This window comes from Anguilla rostrata, chromosome 2, assembly GCF_018555375.3.
Source record: "Anguilla rostrata isolate EN2019 chromosome 2, ASM1855537v3, whole genome shotgun sequence".
Classification (NCBI taxonomy): domain Eukaryota; kingdom Metazoa; phylum Chordata; class Actinopteri; order Anguilliformes; family Anguillidae; genus Anguilla; species Anguilla rostrata.
The window spans coordinates 16,692,905-16,717,787 of NC_057934.1; the positions used below are offsets into that span (position 1 = coordinate 16,692,905).

A 24,883-nucleotide genomic window follows, 5' to 3' on the forward strand; every position below is an offset into this window, starting at 1 on the left:
CAGAGGTATGTGCCGTCCCCAACTGAGAAACACGTCAGCAGGAAATGAAATGCACAGAGCAGTGTAGAGCAGGCAGTCTAACCAGAAATGTATATTACATCTTCAAAAACGGGGCTTGCAACTGAGCCAGATTTATTAATCAGAAAAGCGTGCTGTGCATGTCTTATAGTCATTTTACTGTCATTTCTATCAACATGTGGTGTTATGTAGCTGTACTGTGTTGTGTATCTTACGTAACACTGTTACATGTTTTGCAAGCAATTATATGTATGTTATGCTGATGCTACACTTGGTTTTTTTCTTTCAGGAAAGTTATTTTATTATGATGTAAATGTGTTGCTGTTTACGAGCTGTGCCGATGGGAATTGACTTTATTATGTTAGAGGTACACTTTGCTCAACGAATCCATCCAAACAGGAGTAAAGCTGAACAGAGGCAGACATCGCAGTCTGTCTTGCATTAAAGTCTCACAAGCAATTAAAGCTCTGTCTCCACAGGGGCTCCCACAGCCCCGGTGGCACACAGCTGAAAGCCAAGTCATGCTTTTCTCCCTGCTGCACGGTGGCACCTACAAACCTACAGCACAAGACCCGCGACACATTCACTGTGCTGCACAGACTTCACTCTGCGTCTGTGCGGCACAGTCGAATCGCCCACCAAAAACAGCCAAAAAAAAATCTAATTCTGAAATATAAAAAGGCAAATACATATTTAGAAATACAAAAAAGAAAAAAACAAAGCCTTAAAATGTAAAAACGCATACATGTCTATATACAAATTAAATATTTAAAAGAAACGTGTGTGTGTGTGTGTGTGTGTCTGTGTGTGTGCAGTCTCTCATTTTGTGATTAGTCATCTGCTGTGCAGCGGTTTTGGTTTGAGAAACAAAGCGAGCGGGCCCCAGCCCTGGCCGCGGCTGAAGGGCGTGGCTTCATGGCTCCAGGGGTCGGTCGGATGATGGGGTGCGCTGCCGCTCCCCCTTCCTGTCCTGTAATAAGCCCAGCTGCTGTGGTCTGCAGGTCTGCGCTGACTCAGTTACTGCTGGAATCAAAGCCATCGCTCCGTATCGCAGGGGGTGATCTAGAGACAGGAAGAAGAGGAGACAAACACTGCTGAGAGAGAGAGAGAGAGAGAGATATGGGGGTAGCAGAGAGAGGGAGGGGGTGCTGGAGACATAGATTAGAGACAGCTTCTATTACTGCTGAGGTCATGTTAACAGAAAGAGAGAGAGAGAAAAGAAAAGAAGGAGGACAGGGAGAGGCCGAGGGAGGGGGAGGTCTGACATGGGGAGAGAGAAAATGGAGAAGAGGTGTGGGGGAGGGAAAGACATGTGAGAGGAGAGAGGGGAATAAAGGAAAAGAAAAGGAGCGGAGAGATTAAGAGAGATGGAAAGTAAGATTGGAGTGGAAGGTGGGGCAGGGAAAAGAGAGTGGGAGAGAGTAAAAGAGAGAATGATGAGGAAGCAGATGGAAGGAGCATAGAGAGAGGTAAAGAGAAACATGGTGCATAGCTAATTACGAGGGAGGGAGGAGGAATCCCACCCTTACCCTGCTGTTTCAGCTCTGCTGAACCATTGACAGTAATCACCCAGCCCCTAAATGGCTGGTGTGGGGTGGAATTAATTCCGCCGTGGCTGTGAGTGTGTGCGTGTGTGTGTGTGCATTAGTGTGTCCACGTCCACGCGTATGTGTGTGCAGATGAATAATGCAGCAGGGTGGTAGTGAGCACGTGCGAGGCAGCCCTCTCTCGGGGCTCCTGGGATGGGAGTGGGCGGAGCCAGCGCAGGGCGGTGCTGCCCGGAGCAGAGGGCTGGTGGGATGTTAGCGAGAGGAGAGGAGAGGAGAGGAGAGAAGAGGAGGGAGAGGACCGGATAGTGGGGTGAGGCAGGAGACAGGGGGGACAGGGCAGACAGGATGAGGTGCAACAGGGTGGACCGGCAGACGCGCTGACAGACAGGAATGCCCAGCGGACACGGCGCAGCCCAACCATGACAGCCATGCTGAGCCCCAAAATCAGACAGACCAGGAGAGGTGAGTGCAGTCTGCCTTTCTGTAGCCTTCCACAATGGAGCCTGTGGCTGTAACATGCAGAAGCTGTGTGGCAATACCGCCTCAAAATGTTAATTCCTTTTTTTCCTTGTGTTCAATGGCTGCTAACAGCTGATGACGTCCACGTTGTTTTAAGCATGCCCCTTTATGATACATATGGACATTTCTACTTTTAGCTTATGGCCTTGTATGCAATTTTCTCTGCTCTGTATGTGTATAAGTGTGGCATTGCTGTAACTGGTATGTTTGGGCATCAGTTACTGTAAGGCCCAACCAGATAATAACAGTGCAAAATAACTAGTGTGTGGTTTTTTCGTATATACATTTACGGAAAAAGGTTATTATGGAAATTATCAAAATTAAAACATATACATATTTCTGGCTCTTTTCAGTAAAAGATTATCATTTCCAATGTTCTTTTATGGAACAACAAATTGCTATCAGTGTAAAAGGAACATGATTATATGTATGTATTTATATATGCGTGTGTGTGTGTGTAAGAACTTCATTATGTACACCATTCAATATGTACCCTACTGACTACATAGGAAGCACACATTACGTTCCACATCATGACAGCTGAATGTAAAACTCCGTCAGCCTGAAGCCGGTTTCCTCTGGTGTGGCAGGCCCTGTAACCAGTACATAGACCACGGGCTCCCTCAGTATTTACTGTACAACAGCGTCTGTGCAAGCCTGAGCGCACCTCGCAAATCCATCTCTGTGGGCTAAAAGGGCAGCCTTTCTCCTGAATCCTAATCTAATCGATAGCAGCGGGGCAAATGAACACACACTCAGGCAGCCATAATGCCGAGCATTAAGGGTGATGTCATTACAGTTGTGACGTGGAATGCACCGTGACCGAATGTGGGTAGGCGCAGTCGTTGTGTCCACGCAACGGTGCGTCCGTGTTTCTCTCCGACAGTAAAAGCTATTTCGGGTGGGTCACTTGCCAGCTCAGAGACTCAATGCAGCGGGGAAGATCCTAAAGCAAGCGGGCTCTCTGTTGTCATTTGTCATTTTGTTAGCCACCTCTGCACAACAGGCCACAACAGCCTGCTATTTCAGCGTGATGAATGACTTGAAAACCATCCCGTGAATTGATGCGCTATTCAAGATGAGTATGGTTCCCAGCTTCTGTCTGACGCCAGGCTTGCCCCTCTGACACGACTGCTCCAAGCAAATTGATGTCAAAATCAATAAGCCGATATGTAAGTCAGGGGGGTGGACGATCCAGATCCAGAGGCTAACAGAATTATATGGCATTCCAGGCCCAAAAGAATATGTAAAACAACATGTTGGTATTACAGATCAAGGCTAAGAATTAAGCTGCTGTGAAAAGTTGAATTTCATTTCAGGAATTGTGACAGACTAACATAACAGGTGTGTAGAATTCAGACAAGAAAGTCACAGATGTAATCACTGAGAACATTAAAGCAACACTGTTATGTCCAGTCAAAAGAATGGAAAATCCAAGAGTGAAATGAAATACATTATTTTCTTCAAAGAGTGACCTTATGGTACTCGCAGAATGACAATCCCCATGTGTATGCAATGAAAATGACAACGAGAGAGGGATGCATGAATCATCAGACAGGGAAATCATAATGTCCTGGGATCAGAGTTCTGGGAATTGTGTCTGGTTCTACTCAGTCTGGTTATTCAGTTAAAAGTTTCTGCGTGTAACATGTAATGCATCTGTTGTCACACGGACCGCACAATTACAGAGGGAAAAACAAAAAAAGGTCAGGTTTGTAACAAATCAGTGCTTGCGGAATTGAGACACGAGGTCCCCACAGAGCACCGTCCGCAAGAAGTATCAACAGAGCGAAGGGGCTGAGCGGGGCCCAGAAAATGTGAGTCACATGTGAGTTTTTTCCGGCAAACCCCATTCGCTGGCTGAGACGAGGTGCCGTTTCATTTCCTGTGTCTCCTACAAGCCCTCTGTGTTCTGGGGGGGAGAGATAGATGCAGCTTCCATCCCTCAAACACCAAACTCTGACAAAAAATCTAAGACGGCCTTTTGGATCTTTCGGGGAGACATGCGGTTATTAAAAAAGTCATAAAATATTCAGGACACATTCACTAGGAGTATGTGTAGGGTATGGCATCTTGAAATATTCAGGAAATGTATTTTAAATTATTTTTTGATCTTCCACCACTCTAAATGGATGCTTTTAATTTCACACTGGAAAACATTAAACACGGTGTTATATAAAGATCTGGTTATTTCCTCAGAAAACAGTTGTGAAATCATGCCTTTTTGATTCTCAGTTATATTGGAATTTTAAGGTAAATATGGTCAGGCTTTGTCTGAATCCAATTTCCTTTTTTGCTAGTAGAATATGCAGCAGGGCAACCAATCCAGGTTTACAGCATCCAGGCTGATAGCAGTTCCTTTTGAGGCTTCTAGTAGCAGTGAGGAATCGTAAATTAATTAACATTTGGTTCATGGTCATTGAAGCTTCGTGATTATACCATTTCCCGTCAGTTTGATTTCTATGGTAAGCATGTGGAAATGACTGTTTTATGAGATAAGTAAAGACAACCAGACCTGTTTATAAAATAAGCACTGAGAGGAATGATGCAGTCTAGCTCTAATGGTGTTTTATGCTGCACATTTTGCTACTTTGAATCAGTTGAATCAAAATATTGAATATTAAAAATTTTTACAGTCACAATTATATTTTCATTAGCTTGAGCTTCAAACTCCTGTTGCTTGCTAATTGAAAAAAAGGAAATACTCATTTGAATGTGACCAATGTGTATGTGTGCTGGTAAGACAGAACGTTGCGCTCCCTCCCCCCACCCCCCACCTAGCAGGGCATCCATGAGCATGAACAGCGTTTTTAATGGAATTCAAAAGGCTCGCCTGCAAATGTGAAGACAAGCAACGTGACAAACAGACCTGGCCCTCTGATTGGACAAGCCCATTATGAGGCCTGTTTACTGAGGCAGATGGACTGCAGTAAGCCTATGCAGGCACACACACACACACACAAGTGCATACACACACACACACACACTCACACTCACACAAATGCACACACATTTGCACACCCCCAACTTGCCCTTTCCATCAACAGACAGAATTGTCAGAGAGCAAAAAGAAGGATTATTGATTTTTGAGCAGGCAAGCATTGATCTGCAGTTCCTGGCCCAGAGGGGGAGCAGAGGACCCTGCAGAAATGGTGTCTTCAAAATTGATTTAGACAAATAATCCATAATTGGATGTCGATTCGTTTCCTCCTATTGGTGTTGCTCAAAACACGCTTTAATGTCACTCTAAAAAAAAAGGTGCTTTCAGGAAAATGCTATTTTTTATTTTTAATGTTCAACTGAAAAATGTAATACATTTATTTATTTATTTATTTATTTATTTATTCATTAATTCATTTTGAAGACCTTGATATCCCTCCAATAAATTTTGTCTTCACTACTCTGTCACTGGCACAGTTAACCCACAGCTTTACCCTGCCAGCCCTGTAGTATGACTAATACTGAAGATAGCCAGTCCAGGTCATTCCCCCAACAATCTCTGAAGGGGAAGTGTTTGTCACCATGGTAATGTAAGGGCAGTGCCAGGAAGAGGAAGTGCTTTTCACCACGGTAATGTAGGGGCAGTTCCAGGAAGAGGAAGTGCTTTTCACCACGGTAATGTAGGGGCAGTTCCAGGAAGAGGAAGTGTTTGTCACCACGGTAATGTGATGCACTGAGGTGATTGTCCGCGTTTCTCCCTCCTCCAGCCAGGTCGAAGAGCATGGTGATGGGAGAGATGTCCCAGGGCTCTGGCCGCCCCTGCTCCCCCGCCCTCCAGGGGGGAGCGCTCAAGGCCGGCTGGCTCAAGAAGCAGCGGAGCATCATGAGGAACTGGCAGCTCCGCTGGTTCGTCCTGCGATCTGACCAGCTCTACTTCTACAAGGACGAGGAGGAGACCAAGCCGCAGGTACACACAACTGCTGCCCAAGCCTACAGGTGTCCGTGCTTCAACAAACTGTCCTGGAGCACTGCAGGTTGTCTGTTCCAAGTCCTGGAGGATGCACTGTACAGAGTTCATTGATGATGCATTTCATTCACTATACTTGGGTAAAATATGGTGGCTGGCTTGATGGTGAAAATGAGCAGGCCCCTTGGTTCTCCAGGACCAGTGTTGAGGACATTTGTTTACTGGGTAGACATTTTTTTCATGAGCACGACTGTTTGGCAGGTAAACTCACTGGTGTATATGTGATGTACCCACACAGATGAAGTTTACACATTAATATGCTAAGGTCTATCAGTCTGCATTTCGAGTAGCTATGACAACAGTCCCCTCAGAGGCTCATTAGCAATAAATTTTAATGGCAACCTGAAATCAGGTGGCATCATTGAGGCATTTTTGCATTAATGCATTATATTGATTCACAGAAATAATTTCACAAGCAAAGAGCACCGTCGTGACCCATATAATGTGGCTGGGGAGGGGGGGCTATACCCCTAGACTCTACCTCATGGACAGTAACTAACCCCACTTTGGATCAAAGCAGGGATTAGTAGCGTATTTGTTCCAGTGTTAAGGGAAACAGATGTTATGCATGAAGCTACAAAGCCATTTTTGTGCATTTTGATGCTACTTGGCAGGATTGTACAAACTACTAGCTGCAAAGTAGCAATTAAATTGGACTGCATCTGCTAACGCTCGTACATTACGACAAGTTCCTCGCTGCTGATCTTTTTAAACGCTCATAGCAGTCCTGACATCATTATAGATTTTTTTCTGCTGTTTCACCAAGGCCTTCCAGGGCTTTAATTTGGGCCATAAGTAATCAATGGCTTTCCAAGAAAGCAGGCTCTTCATTCTGAGATGGCAAACGACCGGCGCCTTTTGAAATTCTCATCAAAATGAAAAACTGTCAATACTCATACATACATCATGGATTTCCCCCCCCCCATCCTTTTAATGTAGCTGTCAGAAGCTGAGTGGGAGTGTCAATCTGGCCTGTTTTCTCCATCTAATCAATAAGATTACGAGCCGAAAGCTTTATTGGGAAACTGCTGATTATATATCATTCCAGAGGAACAATGGAACAGGTGCAAGCATGAGGGTACTGCCCCATCCCCCATTAAAATAGCTGGCGAAAAAAGCAATGATTGTTCGCTTCAACGAGGTTCAACGAGGCATAACATGGTACAATGTGAAGAATTCATTTTGAAAAGATTCGGAGCTTGATATAAGCTTGATAGTGAGTGGAATCAAGTGTCTGAGCGATGGGGTGGGTGGTGTGAGTCAATGCCACATCCCCCACGCATGTCTGGTGCTTTCTGGTGCTAAACACTTATTGACAGCTAGCCTGAGCCATCTTCATTAATGGACTTCTACTCTGTAATCATTGAATGTAATTTGCTGATGGCCCGCCCTTCATGAATGCCATTCCACTTGACAATATCCATCATTTCACTGATGTACAGGAGCTGACCATGCTTCTATGTATGGTGGGACAGATGTTGAAGGTAGCTAGCAAAGGGGCAATGCTTTAATGAACTGATCTTTTCCTTTCTCAGCAGTAGCCTTTGTGTAGCCTTCGTGGGGAAATGTTATACAGAATACAGATCAGCTCCTGCAGTGATAGACTGTTTAGTGATAAATAGGCTGCCTGATTTTATAATTGAAGGTCCTCAGGATCCTGCCTCCCAGAGGAGAGGATTAAACAGAAAAGGTTTTAAGAATTGTGTTTCTGATTCAGTTCTGATGCATCAAGGTTGGAGATCATTATATGCATTATTTATAGCATGCTCTCACTTAACTTGGCATTCTCCTGATTAAAAATGGAAGACAGTGGATGTAGGACTTGAGTGGTTCTTGCAGAGTTCTTTTTGAATTGTCATTCAGGACTTGTTTCTGAATGCCTCTCATTGCATATCTACACACATATATGTAATAATTTTGATGATGTGCTATATGATGATGTGTTGTTTTTCTTCTCTCTTTCTCTCTCTCTCTTTCTCTCTCTCTCTGTTTCCTCCCTCTCTCTCTGAAGGGATGCATCCCCCTTCACGGCAGCCAGGTGAACGAACTGACTGCCAATCCAGAAGAGCCAGGACGTCACCTCTTTGAGATAGTTCCAGGTGAGATGGCGTGTAGAAGCCCTGCCCTCACAGGCGAATCAGCTCCTGACTGTGCTCATTAACTTTTTCAAGGAAAAAAACCTTCCTTTTTCAGAAATATATTTGCTCTGAGTCAATTCTAACTGAGATCAAGGCTGTTTAACTGTGCAAACAAGGGAGGGTGAATTCCTTTATAATTTAATCTAGATTTGCCAAATACCCTGCATATAAAACACAGGACATCACTTAATTGTCTGCAATGTCGACAATTTTTTGAGTACTTTGGTTAGTCACCAGGGGGAGCACACAAGCTTGTGAGAGCTTCTAACATTTTTTAAAAAATGCACAGGAGGGGAACTGACTGTATAGTTACTGAAACATTTTCGTTCCTGTTTTGTGAGCTCTGAAGAAGTTTCCTCAGATAGAAGATTCTTATTTCCTGCTCACTGAACCCAACTGATCTTAAAATGCTATGATGAGTCAGTTTCTATTGAGCGTGTCTGAGTTACACAATCACAGTGATATTAAGCGTCAGCATATAAGTATCCAGGCTGTGGGGCAGGCTTGTTTTCCAATCAGAGAATCTCCTGTGCTGTTAGCAGTTAGGCAAGTGCCCCGTGGAATCTGCCACCCATGTATTTATGACAATTTATCGTTGATCCTGATATATGATCTTTTCAATAATTTTATTGCATAAAGCAAATCTATCCTCCTTCTCCATGGTTCTTCATGCAGACCCACTCTCTCCCTCTCTATTTCTCTCTCTCTCTCTCTCCTTGTCTATCTCTCCCTCTCTATCTAACTCTCTCATTCACTCTCTCTTTCTCTTAATCTCCCTCTCCCTCCCCATCTCTTTCTCACTCCCCCCTGTCGTCTGCCGGGGATTCTGGGAATGGAAAGTGATTGAGGGACAGGGCAGACAGCTTGCAGTTGTCTGCGAGTCGAGTCAGAGTTCATTACTGCTCGTCGCGGATAACATCTCTGTTTGCCGAGACAATCTATTGCTTCGCCTGGAGCGTATGAATTATAGAGCCCATCCAAATATTGGTTGGGAGTCGCCGTGTCAGTAGCTGACATTTAACCATGATGGCTGGGCGGTATCGGGCCCCTGCTACTCCGCACTGCAGGCTCAGCTTTTAGAAGTGGTGTGAATGGTATTAGATGACATTTAAGCACACGGCAGTGTTTCCCTGAAATTCTATCACTTGTGCACCCACCTGGGTATACTGCATATATTATATTTTTTGTCCAGTACACTGTATTGCAGTACATATATGTCTATAGTAATATAGAGCAAGGTAGAAAGTTTACACATAATTTACATTTATACAAATGTATGTTTTCTAAAGGAGGGTAGCTACTCAAAATAAGGAAACATACAGTACACAGATAGTGAACAAAAATTGGAAATACCTGGGTAAATGAGAGACAAGTATGCAATGCAGAGGTTACTCCACAAGGGTGGATCAATCATTAATTAAGCACATAACATCCTAACATCTGCAGAGTCATTATGCAAATCCTGGACAGGCCTGGTTACCTTTAATTATGGCTAGCATGGCTACAAGAGGAGACCTAGATGACTTTGAAGGAGGTGCGATTGTTGGGCTCATTTTACAGTTGGAGCTTCAATGACCAAACTTTCTGATGTTTTCATGGGGTGGGCGCAAGGTAATATACTGAACTGCTGCAACACCTTGATAATATATTTTATTGAAATATATTTTCAGTGTTTCGCTCTATAAGGGAACCGGAAGGGAGAGTACCTCGTTTAATAACAAAAAACAAAAAAAAAACATCATTGAAATATGTATCAATGAAGCTATAGAGCCAATTTTATGTTTGCAATGTAAACAATGTTTATTTATAACTGATATACCAAAAAAAAAACTTTTAAAACACATAAGTAAAGAGTTTACATGACTACAGTGTATTTTAGCACACATGAAAGCATGGATTTTACCTATATATACACAGTGATATGTTTTCACCAAGACTGGCCTGACTCAGGAACCTTAAACCAGTGGTTCCCAAACGTATCCTCGGGGACCCCCCCCCCAGTCGTATCCAGGAATTTGAGGTGTTCCACCTCCGACTTACCTGATACAAGCCCTTCATTAGTTGTGCTTGAGATGGAACACATTAAACACCTGGATCTGGCTGGGGGTCTCTAAGGAGAGGTCTGAAGCCCTGCCTTACACACCCCAGTACCACACGGCAGAGCACAGCGACAGTTCTCCGTCCCATTCCCCAGCCGCTTTTGTAGTAGAGCCCGGTGGCCTGCAGATAGTTGCTCTGTAGCTTATCACAGAGCACAGGGTTCCTTTGTGATCTGCTCTTTGTTTGTTGCCGCCCGCTGGCGTATCTGTCTGTGTGTTTTGTTTATGACTTGCAAATATGGCATGCCGGTGCAACGCCCATGAAACTTTGCAGGCGAAACGAGGGCGTATGGACCACCGAGCCGCAGGAATTTCAGGCCTTAGCCTTTTTTTTACGATTTCTGTAAGGCCAGTATCTATCTATTTTTAGGTCTCACTTTGCAAACTTCTCTCACCCAACTTGACCTCAAAAAACCCCGGAATACACGTTGTGTTTACAAGATATTAGATTCGCGTTACAAGCTGGAGGAGATGGCTTACCGTGTTTTGCTTTAATGGGAAACACGTTTTTCCCCTTTCCGTTTGCTTCTGCCTGTAATCAGCTTAGATTCATGGGTGTCTGATTTCTCAGCTCTGAGGTGAACAAGAATGTTCTGAATGAAGTTTTAATTAAAATTGAAGTTCAAGGACAGTTTGTTTTGTGTAAGTCCTAGTTTTATTCAATCTTATTGTTATTCCCTGTTTGGGAACAGCAATGCCTCTGTCTGTTGCTTATGGAAATGGTTCCAAAGCTGTGGCACTTTTGTCATGAGAGGAGCTGAAGTGGATTACAATATACAAATAGTCACTATGTACAATACACATAACATGAAATACAGCGCACACATTGTATTAGATATACGGCACATACTGCACTGAACTATATATTAAGATGCAATATAATAATGGATGGATCACGTACTCAACTAAAAAAATAACAAAAAATTTCCTAAAAAGATACAAATGTACAAATTGTACCCCTAGCCAGCAATACATACAGTAGTTCATTTGTACCTTTGTGAGTATTGTCCAGGGTACATTTGGGAAATTTGTTCCTTAAAGAACAATCATCCACTGTGCCTTTATTTCTGAAAGTGTAGGCCTACATTGTATTCACTCGTTTAGACAGTCCTGGACTAAGCACGTTTGGGAACCCGTGCCATATGGGCTGATGGGAAGTGGTTTCTTTTTTTTGGGGGTGTGGGGGGTGGTGGTGGTCCATATCTGAGTCATTGCATGACCTCCATTGGATTACATTGACTCTGTGGGGGTGGTGGTAGATGGATACTCAGCCTGAATTGCTCACTGCCCACATGACAAATCAGATCAAGTGATTTCACTGACCGCTTTCCCTCCCTGCATCTTCCACCATTGTGCTCTCTATTCTCGTGTTTTTTTCAATTGCTATATGTGCAGATTCAGTCATATTCTGTGGCACCAGATTATCTCCAACTACTGGGGAAGTGGTGTAGGCTGAAGCCAATCATAGGATGGATGCTAGCTGCAGTTTTAATGGAAATCGTTTTATATCTTTACACAATGACAACAATTATTCTTCTACCACTGCAGGAGAGATTAGTGCGCTTATCTCTTCTGAAAGTTACTGTTCCCATTTTTTAAATCCAATCGCCAGTATCTTATCTGTCCAAGCATAACCTCAGACTCTAAAACCAAGCAAACCAGACGTGATTAATATACGGGCGGTGTTCTCTGAGCTTTTTTTTTGTTTCTGAGACGGGTGGGAGAGGACAACCGTGAGATTTTCGGAGAGGGCAGGCATGAAGGATGGACTGCGTGTCTGGCAGGTCTCTCTCAGCTCTTCCGCTCCTGTTTCTTTCCTCCCGGCAGCTCGGACAGCTGGACCCCATCAGGGGCGGACGGAGACGGGCGCAGGCCTGTGCAAACGCCGCCACTTAAGCTAATTAATAATTGCGGCCGGTCAGCTGTTTGGCCAGCACACACACGACCCCCTAGTCCCTCGGGGAGCTGCGTTTGCAGTACCATCCCCCGCTTTTACTGTGGCTCGGTCAGAACTGTCTTCCGCAACTGACCTGAGCTGAGCCTGAGAAGCAAAATGGCTGCTCCACCATGGGCAGCCATACTACCATTTCCTAGAGCACCATGGGTAGGCATGCTGCTGTTAGCCAGTGCATCATGGGCAGGCATGCTGCCATTACCCAGTGCATCATGGGCAGGCATGCTGCCGTTACCCAGTGCACCATGGGTGGACATGCTGCCGTTACCTAGGGCACTATAGATAGACACGCTGCCATTACCTAGTCCAAGATCACAGGCCCATGTGTGCCTGTTGGGATAGAACACCTTTTTCATTCCACAGGAATCCAAGACAAAGCCAAGGACCATCCTTTGTTTTTTAGTTTATTTGCTTTTGCATGAATCACTGATGTGACCACATAAGGTAGGCAATGTCTGAACCATCTGAAGAGAGGACGTGTGTCACTTGACCTCTTCAATATTATCAAATGTTACAATTACTCACAAAAAGTAATTTGCTCAGGGTCTGAAAGATTACTGTATGGGAACTTGTTTGCTGTTTAAGGAATAAACCTGTGCACCCCAATAAACAGGTTCTATTGATTTTATCATTTTTGTGTCAGTGATGTACAATTGATTTGTGCACTTGTAAAACGACAAATTCAATGCAACGAATGCATAGCTTTCTCTTTGTTCATTTTTTTTTTTAAGTGGCAATTTTTTGGATAGGCTTTGCATTGTTTTATGCAGAGCTGAGCTTGGAATGTTGGTCCCGTTTTCGTGCCTCACATTGAAAGGTCTACCCACTTTATGTGCATAAAAATGCCAGGGGAAAAAAATGCAAACAATGCATCCGTTCATAGCAAGGCTGTACTTGACAGGAGCAGTGAAAACTTGGGGCAGAAACAGTATGCTGTAGGTTTAAACTGGCTGGGTGCAGGCATCTGTGCGTTGCAGTCTGCAAAGGAGTGTATTTAGTTAAACACTTCAGCTGTAAACCAAAACTTCCTCTTAACATTTAACACATTTTCACCCCCCATGAGTGTGGGCACATGAATAAGCAGTTATTTCACATTTTCAATGGGGGGCAGCCAATGGCAAAGGTCTGTCAGATGAAATGTGCTGTAGGACTGGTTCAAATGCTCACAGATTGATTAGCCAGGTCTGTTCGGAGATTTGCATTTGGAGATGAGTTTGGAGAATTTGGCAAAGAGGAGCAACAGTGCAGCCCTTTTCCCTTAGGGTGGGAGGGAGAAAAAGGAAGGAGAGAGAGAGAAAGAGAGAGAGGGAGAGAAAGAGAGAGGGAGAGAGAGAGGGGAAGGAGGGAGGGAGAAAGAGAGAGGGCAGATGAGGAGAGCCTGCACTCTGGAGGGGCTTGGTCCTGTCCCGCTAAAGGGGGGGGGCATGTAAAGTGGAGGGGGGTGGGGTCGGGTTGAAGTGAGGCCGGCTACTTTTTTTTCCTCAATGAATGAGGGCAAGGAGAAGGAAAACTTGTTTTTTGGATTCCTGGCTGTGATGGTGCCCTGGGCTGACTCATACCCCCGTGGCACCGATCGGCCGTGGCACGCACCGGCGGGCGGGTTCACCTGGAGGAGCCCTGGGGGCAGTGCCCGCATGGCGCGGCTATAGCGTCCCGCCCGGTCTCTCTCGCGCGCGACATGGGGCTGGGGTGCTGCAAGGCAAAGAAGGACCATCCGAGCCAAGCCCAAGGTATGGCACTGTCTCTTCTTTTACTGTGCGCTGAATGCCAGAGTGGATTGTCCAGCCCAGAATGTTCAGCTGTCTGTACTGCATGCGTCTGATATTATCGTACATTACAATTCAATTACAATATCTTCATTTTACAAAGGGGTTGCACATTTATTGTACAAACTGTATTTATATCAGCCATTTGCATTCAGGTGGCCAGATCAACTATAGATATTTAGTTGCAAGGACGACCAAAGTGTATCTTGTTACTGTAACCTGGGGGCATGATTTGAAAGTTTCCTTAAGGCATTTCTGAAGCCGATGTGATGTTGGCCTATGAAAAGAGAGTTTCCCTGGCCACAAAAGCAGCTTGCAGAAGCAGGCTTAGAGGCCTCTCAGTTCGGATGACAGAGGCGCCATTTATAGTGCCTTTACAGAATTGCAGATTGCCAGCCGTATCTCTATTGTCGTTTTTCCATGTGCCCCACTCACAGATGTTTGCTTGGGACATTTAATTTCCAGGCAATCCATTGTCAGTCTTAGACTCAATTACTAGTCTCTATACTGAAAACTCCAAAATCAGGGCTGTGTATTGCATATAGTGCCGTGTGTGTGTCTGAAACAGTTCTTCAGCGAAGCAGGCTCACAATCACCCTGCCAATATGGCTTTTTACTGGGGTAATGTGAACCACAGCGACAGGTCAGCTGGCGTTTGTGGGGAGGGCTCTGTCAAGGGGAGGCTGTATTGTCACTGTTACGAATGACCTTAACTGTGGGCTGTGAAAAATGGAGCGCCCCGGTCGTCCATCTGCTCGCTCCCCAGCTCAGCATGAGAGAGAGCCACTTCAAAGTTTTCGGGTCAAGAGCCTCATTTGTCTCAATTGTCCCCTAATGAAAACCGCTGTATTTTCTTTTCTGGTCCCGCGTGGTCAGGCTTTGAGTGTTTTTTGCTCTGGCTTAATTGATTTCCTGAATTAGCTTATCTTTGTTGCAATGGGTGGGCAGCGAATCTGGCTGTGTGGCAGCTGCTCATTGCCTGTCTCACCAGGGCATTCTTATCACACACTGAGTTTTGTTGCTGTCTCTGTTCCTTTTGCATATGAAACAGGAAAAAAATGGTGGCTACAGTCACTTATCACTTCAGTGTCTAGAATCAATAAGGCCTGAGGAGAAAGATGATCAACTAATTTGTCCTTAACTCTGCACAATACACCACTGAGCAAGTTTCATGTTTTTCATATGATATTCTCAGTTCAAAGATTTAGCTCAAAGTTAGCTCAAAGTAAATGTAGAAAAAAGTTACCCAAAGTGCAATTAGGGTATCTTCCAGATTAAATGAGAATTAAAATTTCTTAGTAAGTGTTCCCATAAACATACATTAACTTATGTGGAAATGCAGTCTGCTAAGCAGTTTCACAAGAGCCTTTCCTTCAGCCAATGACAAGGTAGGCCTATAGGCCTACTCTTAGTTTTACAAGTTAAGAAAATAGCATTATATAAAAATGCAAGGGCTCAGGGAACTAGCTAAGTAATTTCATTTGGTTTATAAAAATGCAAGCTAGTGATATTATCCATCATTCAGTGAGATTAGTCTAGGAGAATGTGACATTTAAAAATATTAATGTGGTGAGGTATTTCTTTAATATTGTTTCTTTAGCCGTGATTGATGGTCACATTGCCGGCACAGACTGCTGCTGCTGATATGCCAGAGAATATCATTTGAGAAAGGGAATAGCAGAGATTCTAGCTCCTGTCTCGCTAATCAGTGCTTTGAGCACACAGGAACCTTCGCCTAATCATCTAGTCAAAAAAGAACCAATTGAAGATCAGCCAAAAGAAATGACTAGTAGTCTCAGCCAATCAGATTTCTTTTTTAAATCATGTTCATCTGGAAAAGATCATTTATCATTATTTAAAGGTATTCAATTCCACCTCTGTCTACCCCTGAATGATATCAAACAAAGTATACTGATCAACCCCAAGCTGGTGGGCACAAAAGAAAGAAACCATTTATTTGAACTTACTAATATGACTAGTTTTTGTGTACAATTAGAGAGCCTGGCCAATGTGAACTGTGTATTTGTGTGAAACTGGGGAAAGAGAGAGTTATTACAGACCGTAATAAACAAGGTAATTCTTAAGTAAATATCAATATGGAGTTATTTGTCACAAAGAAAATTTGTGGAGAAACAAATGATTTAACCTTTCTTGTATCCATGACAACCTTCCCAACAGCTTTGGTACAGCACATATAAAGATGCCAACTAGTCTGGCTAATTTTCTCTCATTATTTCAAAAAGAGTTTATAAAAATGTCAGTTCCTCAGGGTGTTGTATTTAAAATAAATTAACAAAATGAATACAAAAAATATATAAGATTAATTTTAAGAATAAAAACAAATGCCAAAAGCTGTCATTTTCCTTTTGAATACTGGCTTTTATCTGAATTTGGTCAGGCCATTTATATATTTCAGCATCATTTCTCAGTTAATCTGTGGATTAATTATCTACATGTGTTCCTCTAAAGAAAAAAAATTGGAACAAGTCAAGTTCCCCACCAGCTGCCCTGGTCTCCATCCTCATACAGCACATCAACCTTTCACTCCACAAGATAATGATCCTTTTCTATTATTGATATTTGGCAGATGTGGGCCATTACAGATGTGACTTTTTTGTTTGTGCCTGAAATTGATATATTGAGCTATACATGACCGCTGCATCAAACAAATAACAGTTTTGGAAAGACTGTATTTTCAAAATAAAAGTGCAAGTAGGCAAATAACTAGTGAATGTTCCATTTTTCTTGAATATTCACATTCTGTCATTTCCACTTGGTAACTCTCCTTATTTGGCTTCCGAGCCAATTCAAGGTCATACTATGACATTCTGAAAGAATGAAAAAGTACCCTTTTCAACCTGTTTAAGGCCCACATCATAAATAAGTAGTTTTGTCAAGTGCTGCACATTGGGACAGAGTTGAGAGATTAACCTGTGCTAGCACTGTGCCCTACACATAATTCTAACACTTTCTGAGAAGGGTACTACATAAGACACATGATGCTGTCGTAAGCATTGAATAACACATCCATAAGCTCTATATCAATATCCATAAATAGTTGTGCCTACCTATACACTGCAGAATGAGCCATCCAGCAACCAACATATAAACAACTTCTAACACTCTAAAAACTGTGTTGGATTACGTGAATAGAAAAAAGCTAGCGCACAGAGTGCTTTTTTTTTAAGTTTACAAACAAAGTGCTTTCTTTCTAAAATCTATTTATTGAAATGTCTGTATCTTCCTAAGAGGAGACGTAGCTGCATTTTGACTGTTTTAATCTTTATCAGAAGAGATATACAGCTTCTTTGGAGAGAAACACAGAAACACCACGATAAACCCTTCTCAGCAAACTCACTGCTAAAGTGAATCTGTGGATGAAAAGCAGCAGTAGACTGTAGCCTGATTCTTTATCAGCAGGACAGACTTTATGAGAGGAGTTGGCCTGAGCAGCCTCATTAAGCCAAAGGGATCTAGGAAAGCCTAATGACATGCATTAACCTATACGAACTTCCAAATAAGCCTGTGTGGAGAACGGGTGAAAGTCAAAGAGTGTCAGTTGAAGTACATGATTTCTTTAGACAGGAAGGCGGTAACTGTTGGTCTCTGTCCAAGCATTACATTAAAACAAATTGCCTATCATGCCTCACCCCCCCAAAAAATGCTTATTCAAATGTTCCATGGCATGCAATACAGAACCAGGTATTCCAATTTGGTCTTAAATACAGGAAAACACAATTAATCACAATTAATCTAGCCTTGCAAAAAGCGCATTGTATTAGGTGTCAGCGACCAGTTGTAACAGAAAACTAAGCATTTTGATATTTTTGTCTCTGTTTTTTCTTTCCTGTCATTTTAATTTACTCTGCTCACCCCCAGCACACACACACACGCACACACACACACACATATACACACGCACACAAACATATGTACACAATCACACACACACACACACACACACACAGCTGTGCAGTTGCGAGTAATGGATCAGCTAATAAACAGTGCAGGGGGACTCTAGCGTGTTCAGTTGGGAAAGCGTGATATCAGAAGCCTTGGCAAATCCACACACGTCTCGCTCCTGACAGAGCGAAAGCACATTAGTCACGCCGCAGAGTGCCGTCGGCCCCCAGACTTCCCACATTCCAACGTCAGCGGTCCCCCGAACGTTAATAACGTGCCCTTGAAAAAATCACAACCTTAATATCATATCTAAAATTAATTTCTCACTGTCCCTCTGTATCCAGGCGACGCCCCTCTGAATGCCCCTCACTCAGCCCTCACTGTCATGTTTTGGCGAAGCAGTCATTTCAGAAAACCTGAAAGGAAACATTGCCACCGCGCTATGGGAACACTGTGAGAATATTGTGTGTTTGGCTGGGACGTCTGCCAAAAGCACTTAGCGCGAAGATATCGTATGCTCCGGCTCACCTTCTGAAAGGCTCTGGCATCAAATTACACAGCACGTGATATCAACGCAGCATGTCTATGGCAGAATTTGACCCACTGTTTGTGCCTTCACATTAGATTACTCACTCTCAATGAACACCGTCTTCATGTTTGTTTGTTTTTTTGTTTGGCTTTTCTGGTCATATATCAAAGAAAAAAAGTATATTTTATGAAACCAAAAAAAGAAAACCACCTTCAGCCTCAGGATATCGAGGATCCACCCCTAAGCTGTTGTCCAGCTGCTTGACATCGCGATTACAGTGGCATGAGTTTTAAATGACACCAGTAACCATTTTATCACTAATAAAACAAAAAGGAATTTAGACAGATGCAAGGCTGGAAACAATGTGAAGGGTAATAACTTTAAGATTCCGACTAAAGGGGCCCAATGTATTCTTGCCATCTAGTGGTGCACAATCAAATTACAAAATTATATCATAACATCATTAGAAAATGTGATCCTGCTTTTTCGTATGTGGTCTGTGGCCCATGGCACAGAAAACATTAAGGGTAAATGTATTTCTTCATTTCTATAAGGAAATGTGTACATCATGCTGCCTGTTTTTTAAGCATGTGCTACCAAAATGTGGGGGTCTGTCTGGTTTGACATTGTGTAGCTGTCAATATATGTTGTAGTATTTACCAAACAAATCCCTAAGAATACTTATGTTTTATGCTGTGTTGGCATTGACAAATTCATAATATTATCACGTTTTTAACACAAAATGTACTTATTTTCTGTTAGCATATAAACATTTCTCTCAGTCATTGTCATGTCATGTTCCAGTAAGGGTTAATTAATATAATATACAAAAACTCCACAGACCTGGCTTCCAGTGACAAGAGGCTTGTAATTAAAGATACCTATAAAAAAAAAGAGGCAATAAAAATCGTGCTGTTCAAGGAAAATGGTTTTAAGAGCTGTGTTGTGTCAGGTGATTTAGCGAATGTCATAACGTCATTATGGTTATTAAAAGATGAGACCTTGTGTTATTTCAGGATAGGGGACCGTGTGGCTTTGCTTGGCAGTATTGTGGTGCCACATTGTGATGATGACATAATCACTTGGAAAGTGAGAGTGATAAATTGCCCATTGAGCAGTTGGAGAGAGAAATGGCAAATAGAATTCTGTTTTCAGTTCATACACTCCCAGAAATAAAAGTACAGTGGAAGAACATTTTTGTTCTTTAAGGACCATATTTCCCAAATGTACCATGAAAGTACAATAATGTTCTATTTGGGTGCAAATACATACCATTTACAGGCAGAAAAAATGAATTATGTATTGCTGGCTAGGGGTATGAGTGAATATACCTGTAGGATACCACCACATTATTAAGTGTTAGGACCTTTTTAGCCACTTTTCATACATTTTTTTCTGAGTGTACTGTACCTGTCACCAGCATGTTCTCAGAATTTCTCTGGCTTCTGAGGAAAATAAAAGCGACTTGCATATACAATGGTTGCTCTCATAAACTGTTGTATTTCTTGTATTATAAGTCACCCTGCATTAGTGGTTTCTCATCGATCAAAGCAGCTCTTGAAATTGCAAAAAAAAAAAAAAAGGAAAAAACGGGAAATAAGAGCAGCTCATTCATTTTTTTCCGGTGTGCCGGATCGTTATCTTTGTTTGTGAGAAGGAGGATCATCAGCTTTCGGGTCCCCGGTGAAAGACGTGACACCGGTTACCCGGAGGCTGTTCAGAAATGTGACATTAGCATTCGATTGCACAGTCACAGCAGACGCCCTGCTGTGAGCCAGGCCGTCTCAGATGGTGTCACAGGGAGGCTCAATGCTTAATTGCCCTGCCTCCTAAAGACAGCTGTCTCAGATACATGAATGATGGTTGGGGGATTTTTTTTTTTTTTTTTTTTTCGAGAACAGATTGAGAAGCTTTTGATTCAAGCTTTATGCCAGTGCCAAATGCCAGCTTTATTAAATGGATATTTTAAGTATATAATGCAGTTAATAATTCAGTAAAGTGCTCTTCTTCACAACTTTTGAATTTGTACTAATCTGTAGTCTTATTGCTAGGGGTGTTTTTACTGTATATTGTATTTATATTGGAAAGGACTTATGTACAGCAAGAGCACAAACGAATATGGAGGGTATTTCAGATCAAGTTAATCAACATACCAGAAATTCCAGTCCACAGTACTGACTTATGAAAACACACCGATATGTTATTCAGTATGAGTGTGGTTACCAGAATTTTGAATACATTTGAAATGAATGGTAACACATTGATCAGTAACATATAAGGTGATGAAATCAGTCATGGGTAGCAAGTGCAGTGTTGATATGCACAACATCACTCCAAATGTCTGACTTGAATTTCATTGTGCATTCAGTCTCTGCCTGTGGGCTGAGCATGCCATTTAGAATGACATATTACATATTACATCAATGTTGTCAGACACGTTCAAATGTTTCACAGGAGCCTATACAAACAAAAATGCAAGTTCACGATGCTGGTGACATATACATATTGTATTTATACAATGTCACTGCCACTCTTAACAGGCTATCTGCAATTTTGAGTTGCTTGTTGTGAGCAGTAGGTCAAGAAGGTACACACAGATGTGAGTGTGATATTCTCCACTGTTGTGATTCCTCGTGATACAGTAAAATTCTTCCTCTTTCACCAGGATTACTCAGATTGCTCATTTATTCAGAATGCTTCACAGAATTATTTTAATTTGAATGCCATTGAATCCTGTCATTGTTGTTGCTTTCATTTTAAATGTTCTACTTTTTACAGTTTTATATTTTGGTGATGGAACAGCAGTCACCTCACAGCAATAAGGTCCCTGGTTTGAATCCCAGCCTGGTACCCTTCTGTGTAGAGTTTGCGTATCCTCCCCATGTCTGTGAGTGTTTCTTCTGGGTACACTGGTTTACTCCCACAGTCCAAAGACATGGAAATTAGGCTAATTGGGGACTCAAAATTGCTGGCAATGTTGGTATGACAGTGTGAGACAATGGCCTGTGTGCCCTACGATTGATTGGCGACCTGTCCAAGGTTTATTCTTGCCTCTCGCCCAATTCATGCTGGGATAGCCTCCAGCCCTATCCCAGCATGGATAGCTGAAGCTGGTGGAAAGGCTTCTTATGGAATGTACGGTGTAATGTATTAGTAGTCATTACAGTTTAGGAGAGAAAGAGGCTGATAGGATGGTGCGATGTTCTTGAATGTCCTCATGTGTCTGAACTGCCTATCCCCCTTCTCTGTGTGTGCTGCAGGTGGGGTTGGGGAGAAGGACCGAGCGGCCATCAGTCATGAAGCCTTCCTGCTCATGGCCAACTCTCAGACCGACATGGACGACTGGGTCAAAGCCATTCGTCGTGTCATCTGGTCTCCCTTCGGAGGAGGTACACAATGAAATGAATAAAAAGAAATGTGACAAAAATTCTAAAAGTCATACTTATTGGACTGTTGGATTAATGCTAAATTCTGACTGGCTGATGCCCGTGCTTTGTGTTCCCATGCACGCCCACAGTTTATGCACAGCAATGTGCTTCACTACTACGTCTTTATTTATATATTACATACATCACCTGCAGCTCAGTTGGAGGTGGAATTTGCTGTGCTAAAAAAAAAAGCTTTTTTGCATTGCAAATGAGGTTTGAAATAGGCAATAATACATATATAGCCCACTTCATCTCATTCCTATCTTGGCCTCTGAATTCAACAGCTTGCTGTGCATTTAAAATGCATAACGTTCAGTGCATGCAAAAATATCTGAAGGCTTACAGTGCTGGTGTGACGAGACGTCTGGATTTTCAGGCATTATGTTACAAAGAACGGGTTATTTATAGCCATATCGCGAAATGTAAATCAACTCCTGTCAGAGCTGTACTGTCTGCGTGTTGAAACAAAACACTTTCAAACATACACACTATCACTATAGTAGCCTATTTTTAAAAAAATAGCGTCATCTGATGCCAATAAGACTCCACATGCCAGTGCCCCGTGCAATATAAACCTTACTACAATCAATATGAAGAAGCAGAAGCTTAAATATGTATATAATTAATTAATAGCGGTCGTGATAACTGAGATTAATGGAATCGTCTAAGAATTATAGAGAGGCATTCCAGCTGCCATTTGTAAAGTCACATTAGCCTATGGAACTCTGTGCCAACTCGGCCTCCTGCAAATTAAGAAAAGAAATTATTTTCCAAAGCGTGTGCAGGAATTCATGTGTGTTTGTTTATTTATTTATTTATTTTGTAGAAAAAAATATATATCTTTTGCGTTAGAAAGCTCCAAGATGAAGACTTTACGATGTTAAATGAGGGTTCCACTTTGTTTTTTCAAGGGATATAGCCTATTGCGGATTGGAATATGGGGTATGCGCGATCACGGAATGCGTCAAGGCCCACCCCACTAGTCATCGAGAATAGAACTGTCCCTCAATTATATTCATAATCTATTGGTAACAGCAACGCCTCGGCCATAGCTCGTGACCTATGTAGAAACTTCTTTCTAGAATAACAAACTGTATTAGTCTATTGAAAGACAGGCGAATATAGGCTACAGTCCGTTTGGACCCTCCGCGTGCAGGACCGCTCGTTCCGGACACCTTTAGTGATTTCTAGTCTCTACAACAGTGATCTGCTGTGCTGTGTGTGTTTAGGCATACAGAAAGTGACCAAAGTAAGGCATAGCCTACACGGTGCTTTAATGAGACGCTCTCCTTTTCGAAGGCGTGAGTCGGGTTGGATTCTTTCCGCGGAACTACCAGTGCTAAGACATGGAAAATTGGCAAAGTACCTGGTCCCAGAGGTTCGGACCCTGCTTCTCTGCAGCTCTTGCTCGCTGGCGCACCGCAGCTTCTGTGCGCTGACTGGTGAGAGTGACGGTGACTGTTCTTTTCGGCAATGCAGTGAGAAATCTCTAGGTATTGCCATTTTATATTTCTCTATAGTAGACAACGCGGTTTTAAGGCACTGGATAGGCGACAAAAGCGCACAGTTGGGACGCTCAATGACGCTCAGACAAATTCGCTGTCACGGTTTTATAATTTAATTTTGTTCGTTTTACCTATCGGAAGTTTATTCGGCTTAAGTAACAAACATGCAATTACGAAATTACTATCATTAAATTATTTATTTAAATTATATATTTCCTTTGGAAGCTATAGTTTCATCCTGCCTCTATGAAATTCTGCTTCTTTTTCAAGAATTATAACAAGTTCCTGTAATTTATGAGCAGTGTACTAACATGAGTAGGGTAAGCAATATTTCTTGCTGGATCTTTCGGTGGCAAAATGTTTTTTCCTAAAAATGTTAACAAGCATAAATCATAAAAATGGCATTGTGGAATGCATTGGTTGCAATAGGCAACTGTTGCAAAATTACATTCATTGTAAATGTGTATTTGGTGATACGTTTTAACACGTGGCTAAAATCCATTACTTATATTCTGGATTTAATATTTAATTGTATACTGGCATATATGACCTTTCATAATGGAAGACAGTGAACACAGGTGTGAGCAGTTTTGTTTTCCGTTTTTTTTTTGTTTTTTTTGTTCTCTCTCTCACTGCTTAAAACTGTGCAGTGGAAGATGCCCGCATGTCTTGTCCCCGCAGGGATATTCGGCCAGCGGCTGGAGGACACTGTACAGTACGAGAAGAAGTTTGGCCATCGGCTGGCTCCACTGCTGGTGGAACAGTGCGTGGACTTCATAAGGGAACAGGGTCTGAATGAAGAGGGCCTCTTTCGGATGCCCGGACAAGCCAACCTCGTTAAAGAGCTACAGGACGCCTTTGATTGCGGGGACAAACCTCTTTTTGACAGGTAGGCGACTACTCCACCAACTTCCGTTTCTGTCTGGTGGCAGCAAAGCCTCAGATTATCTTAAGACATGGATTGTGAATTACATATATCCGTTTAATGTGACATGAACTACTGCATGAACAATGTCAAATTTAGATGCTTTTCCATTATAGATCTTATACAGAAACCTAAACAGAAAGTTAACTATATAAAATGCATATAAAATACAGGCACTTATGTGTACCAGAATGTGAACAAAAATGAAGGCTAGTCACACACACAAAATGTTATTATATTTTGTTCATTTAGGAATGATGCAATTCACACTAATGTAAAATAATATCCCAAGGTAATCATAGTTTAAGTGTGGGGACATTGATATTTCTTTACCATAAACAATGGGGAGATAAATTGTAATGCAGCTGCTTTTTTGTCACACAAGTGTCCTGCATGTGATAGTAAGATTTATTGGATATTCATAATATTTATAGTGAAGGGTGCATGAATTAACTGGAGGTTGAATGTAAGGTTTTGGAAAATCATATTAAAGATGAAACCAAAAGGGAAGGGTTGTGTAACATGTGGCAAACAGCCACACAGCCAAGTCATTGCGTTAGCTAATGCATCTCCCGAGATAAA

The 24,883-nt window shown here is 42.4% G+C and overlaps 1 protein-coding gene across 3 annotated transcripts in view; it reads left to right on the top strand.

The window, feature by feature from the left end:
• Positions 1 to 1,453: 1,453 nt before the first annotated feature.
• The window catches only part of si:dkey-191m6.4 (rho GTPase-activating protein 22), a 29,161-nt gene continuing 5,731 nt past the window's right edge, over positions 1,454 to 24,883 (top strand). The window contains exons 1-5 of one of the 3 annotated variants that reach the window (XM_064320821.1): positions 1,454 to 2,030; positions 5,795 to 5,994; positions 8,066 to 8,153; positions 21,704 to 21,832; positions 24,058 to 24,265. In XM_064320821.1, the coding sequence (XP_064176891.1) occupies positions 1,988 to 2,030; positions 5,795 to 5,994; positions 8,066 to 8,153; positions 21,704 to 21,832; positions 24,058 to 24,265 (668 nt within the window). In that variant the 5' untranslated portion in view covers positions 1,454 to 1,987. Of the gene's footprint in view, positions 2,031 to 5,794; positions 5,995 to 8,065; positions 8,154 to 13,735; positions 13,976 to 21,703; positions 21,833 to 22,716; positions 23,365 to 24,057; positions 24,266 to 24,883 lie in introns of those variants that run through there. The other 2 variants (XM_064320824.1, XM_064320823.1) reach the window with 2 other exon arrangements.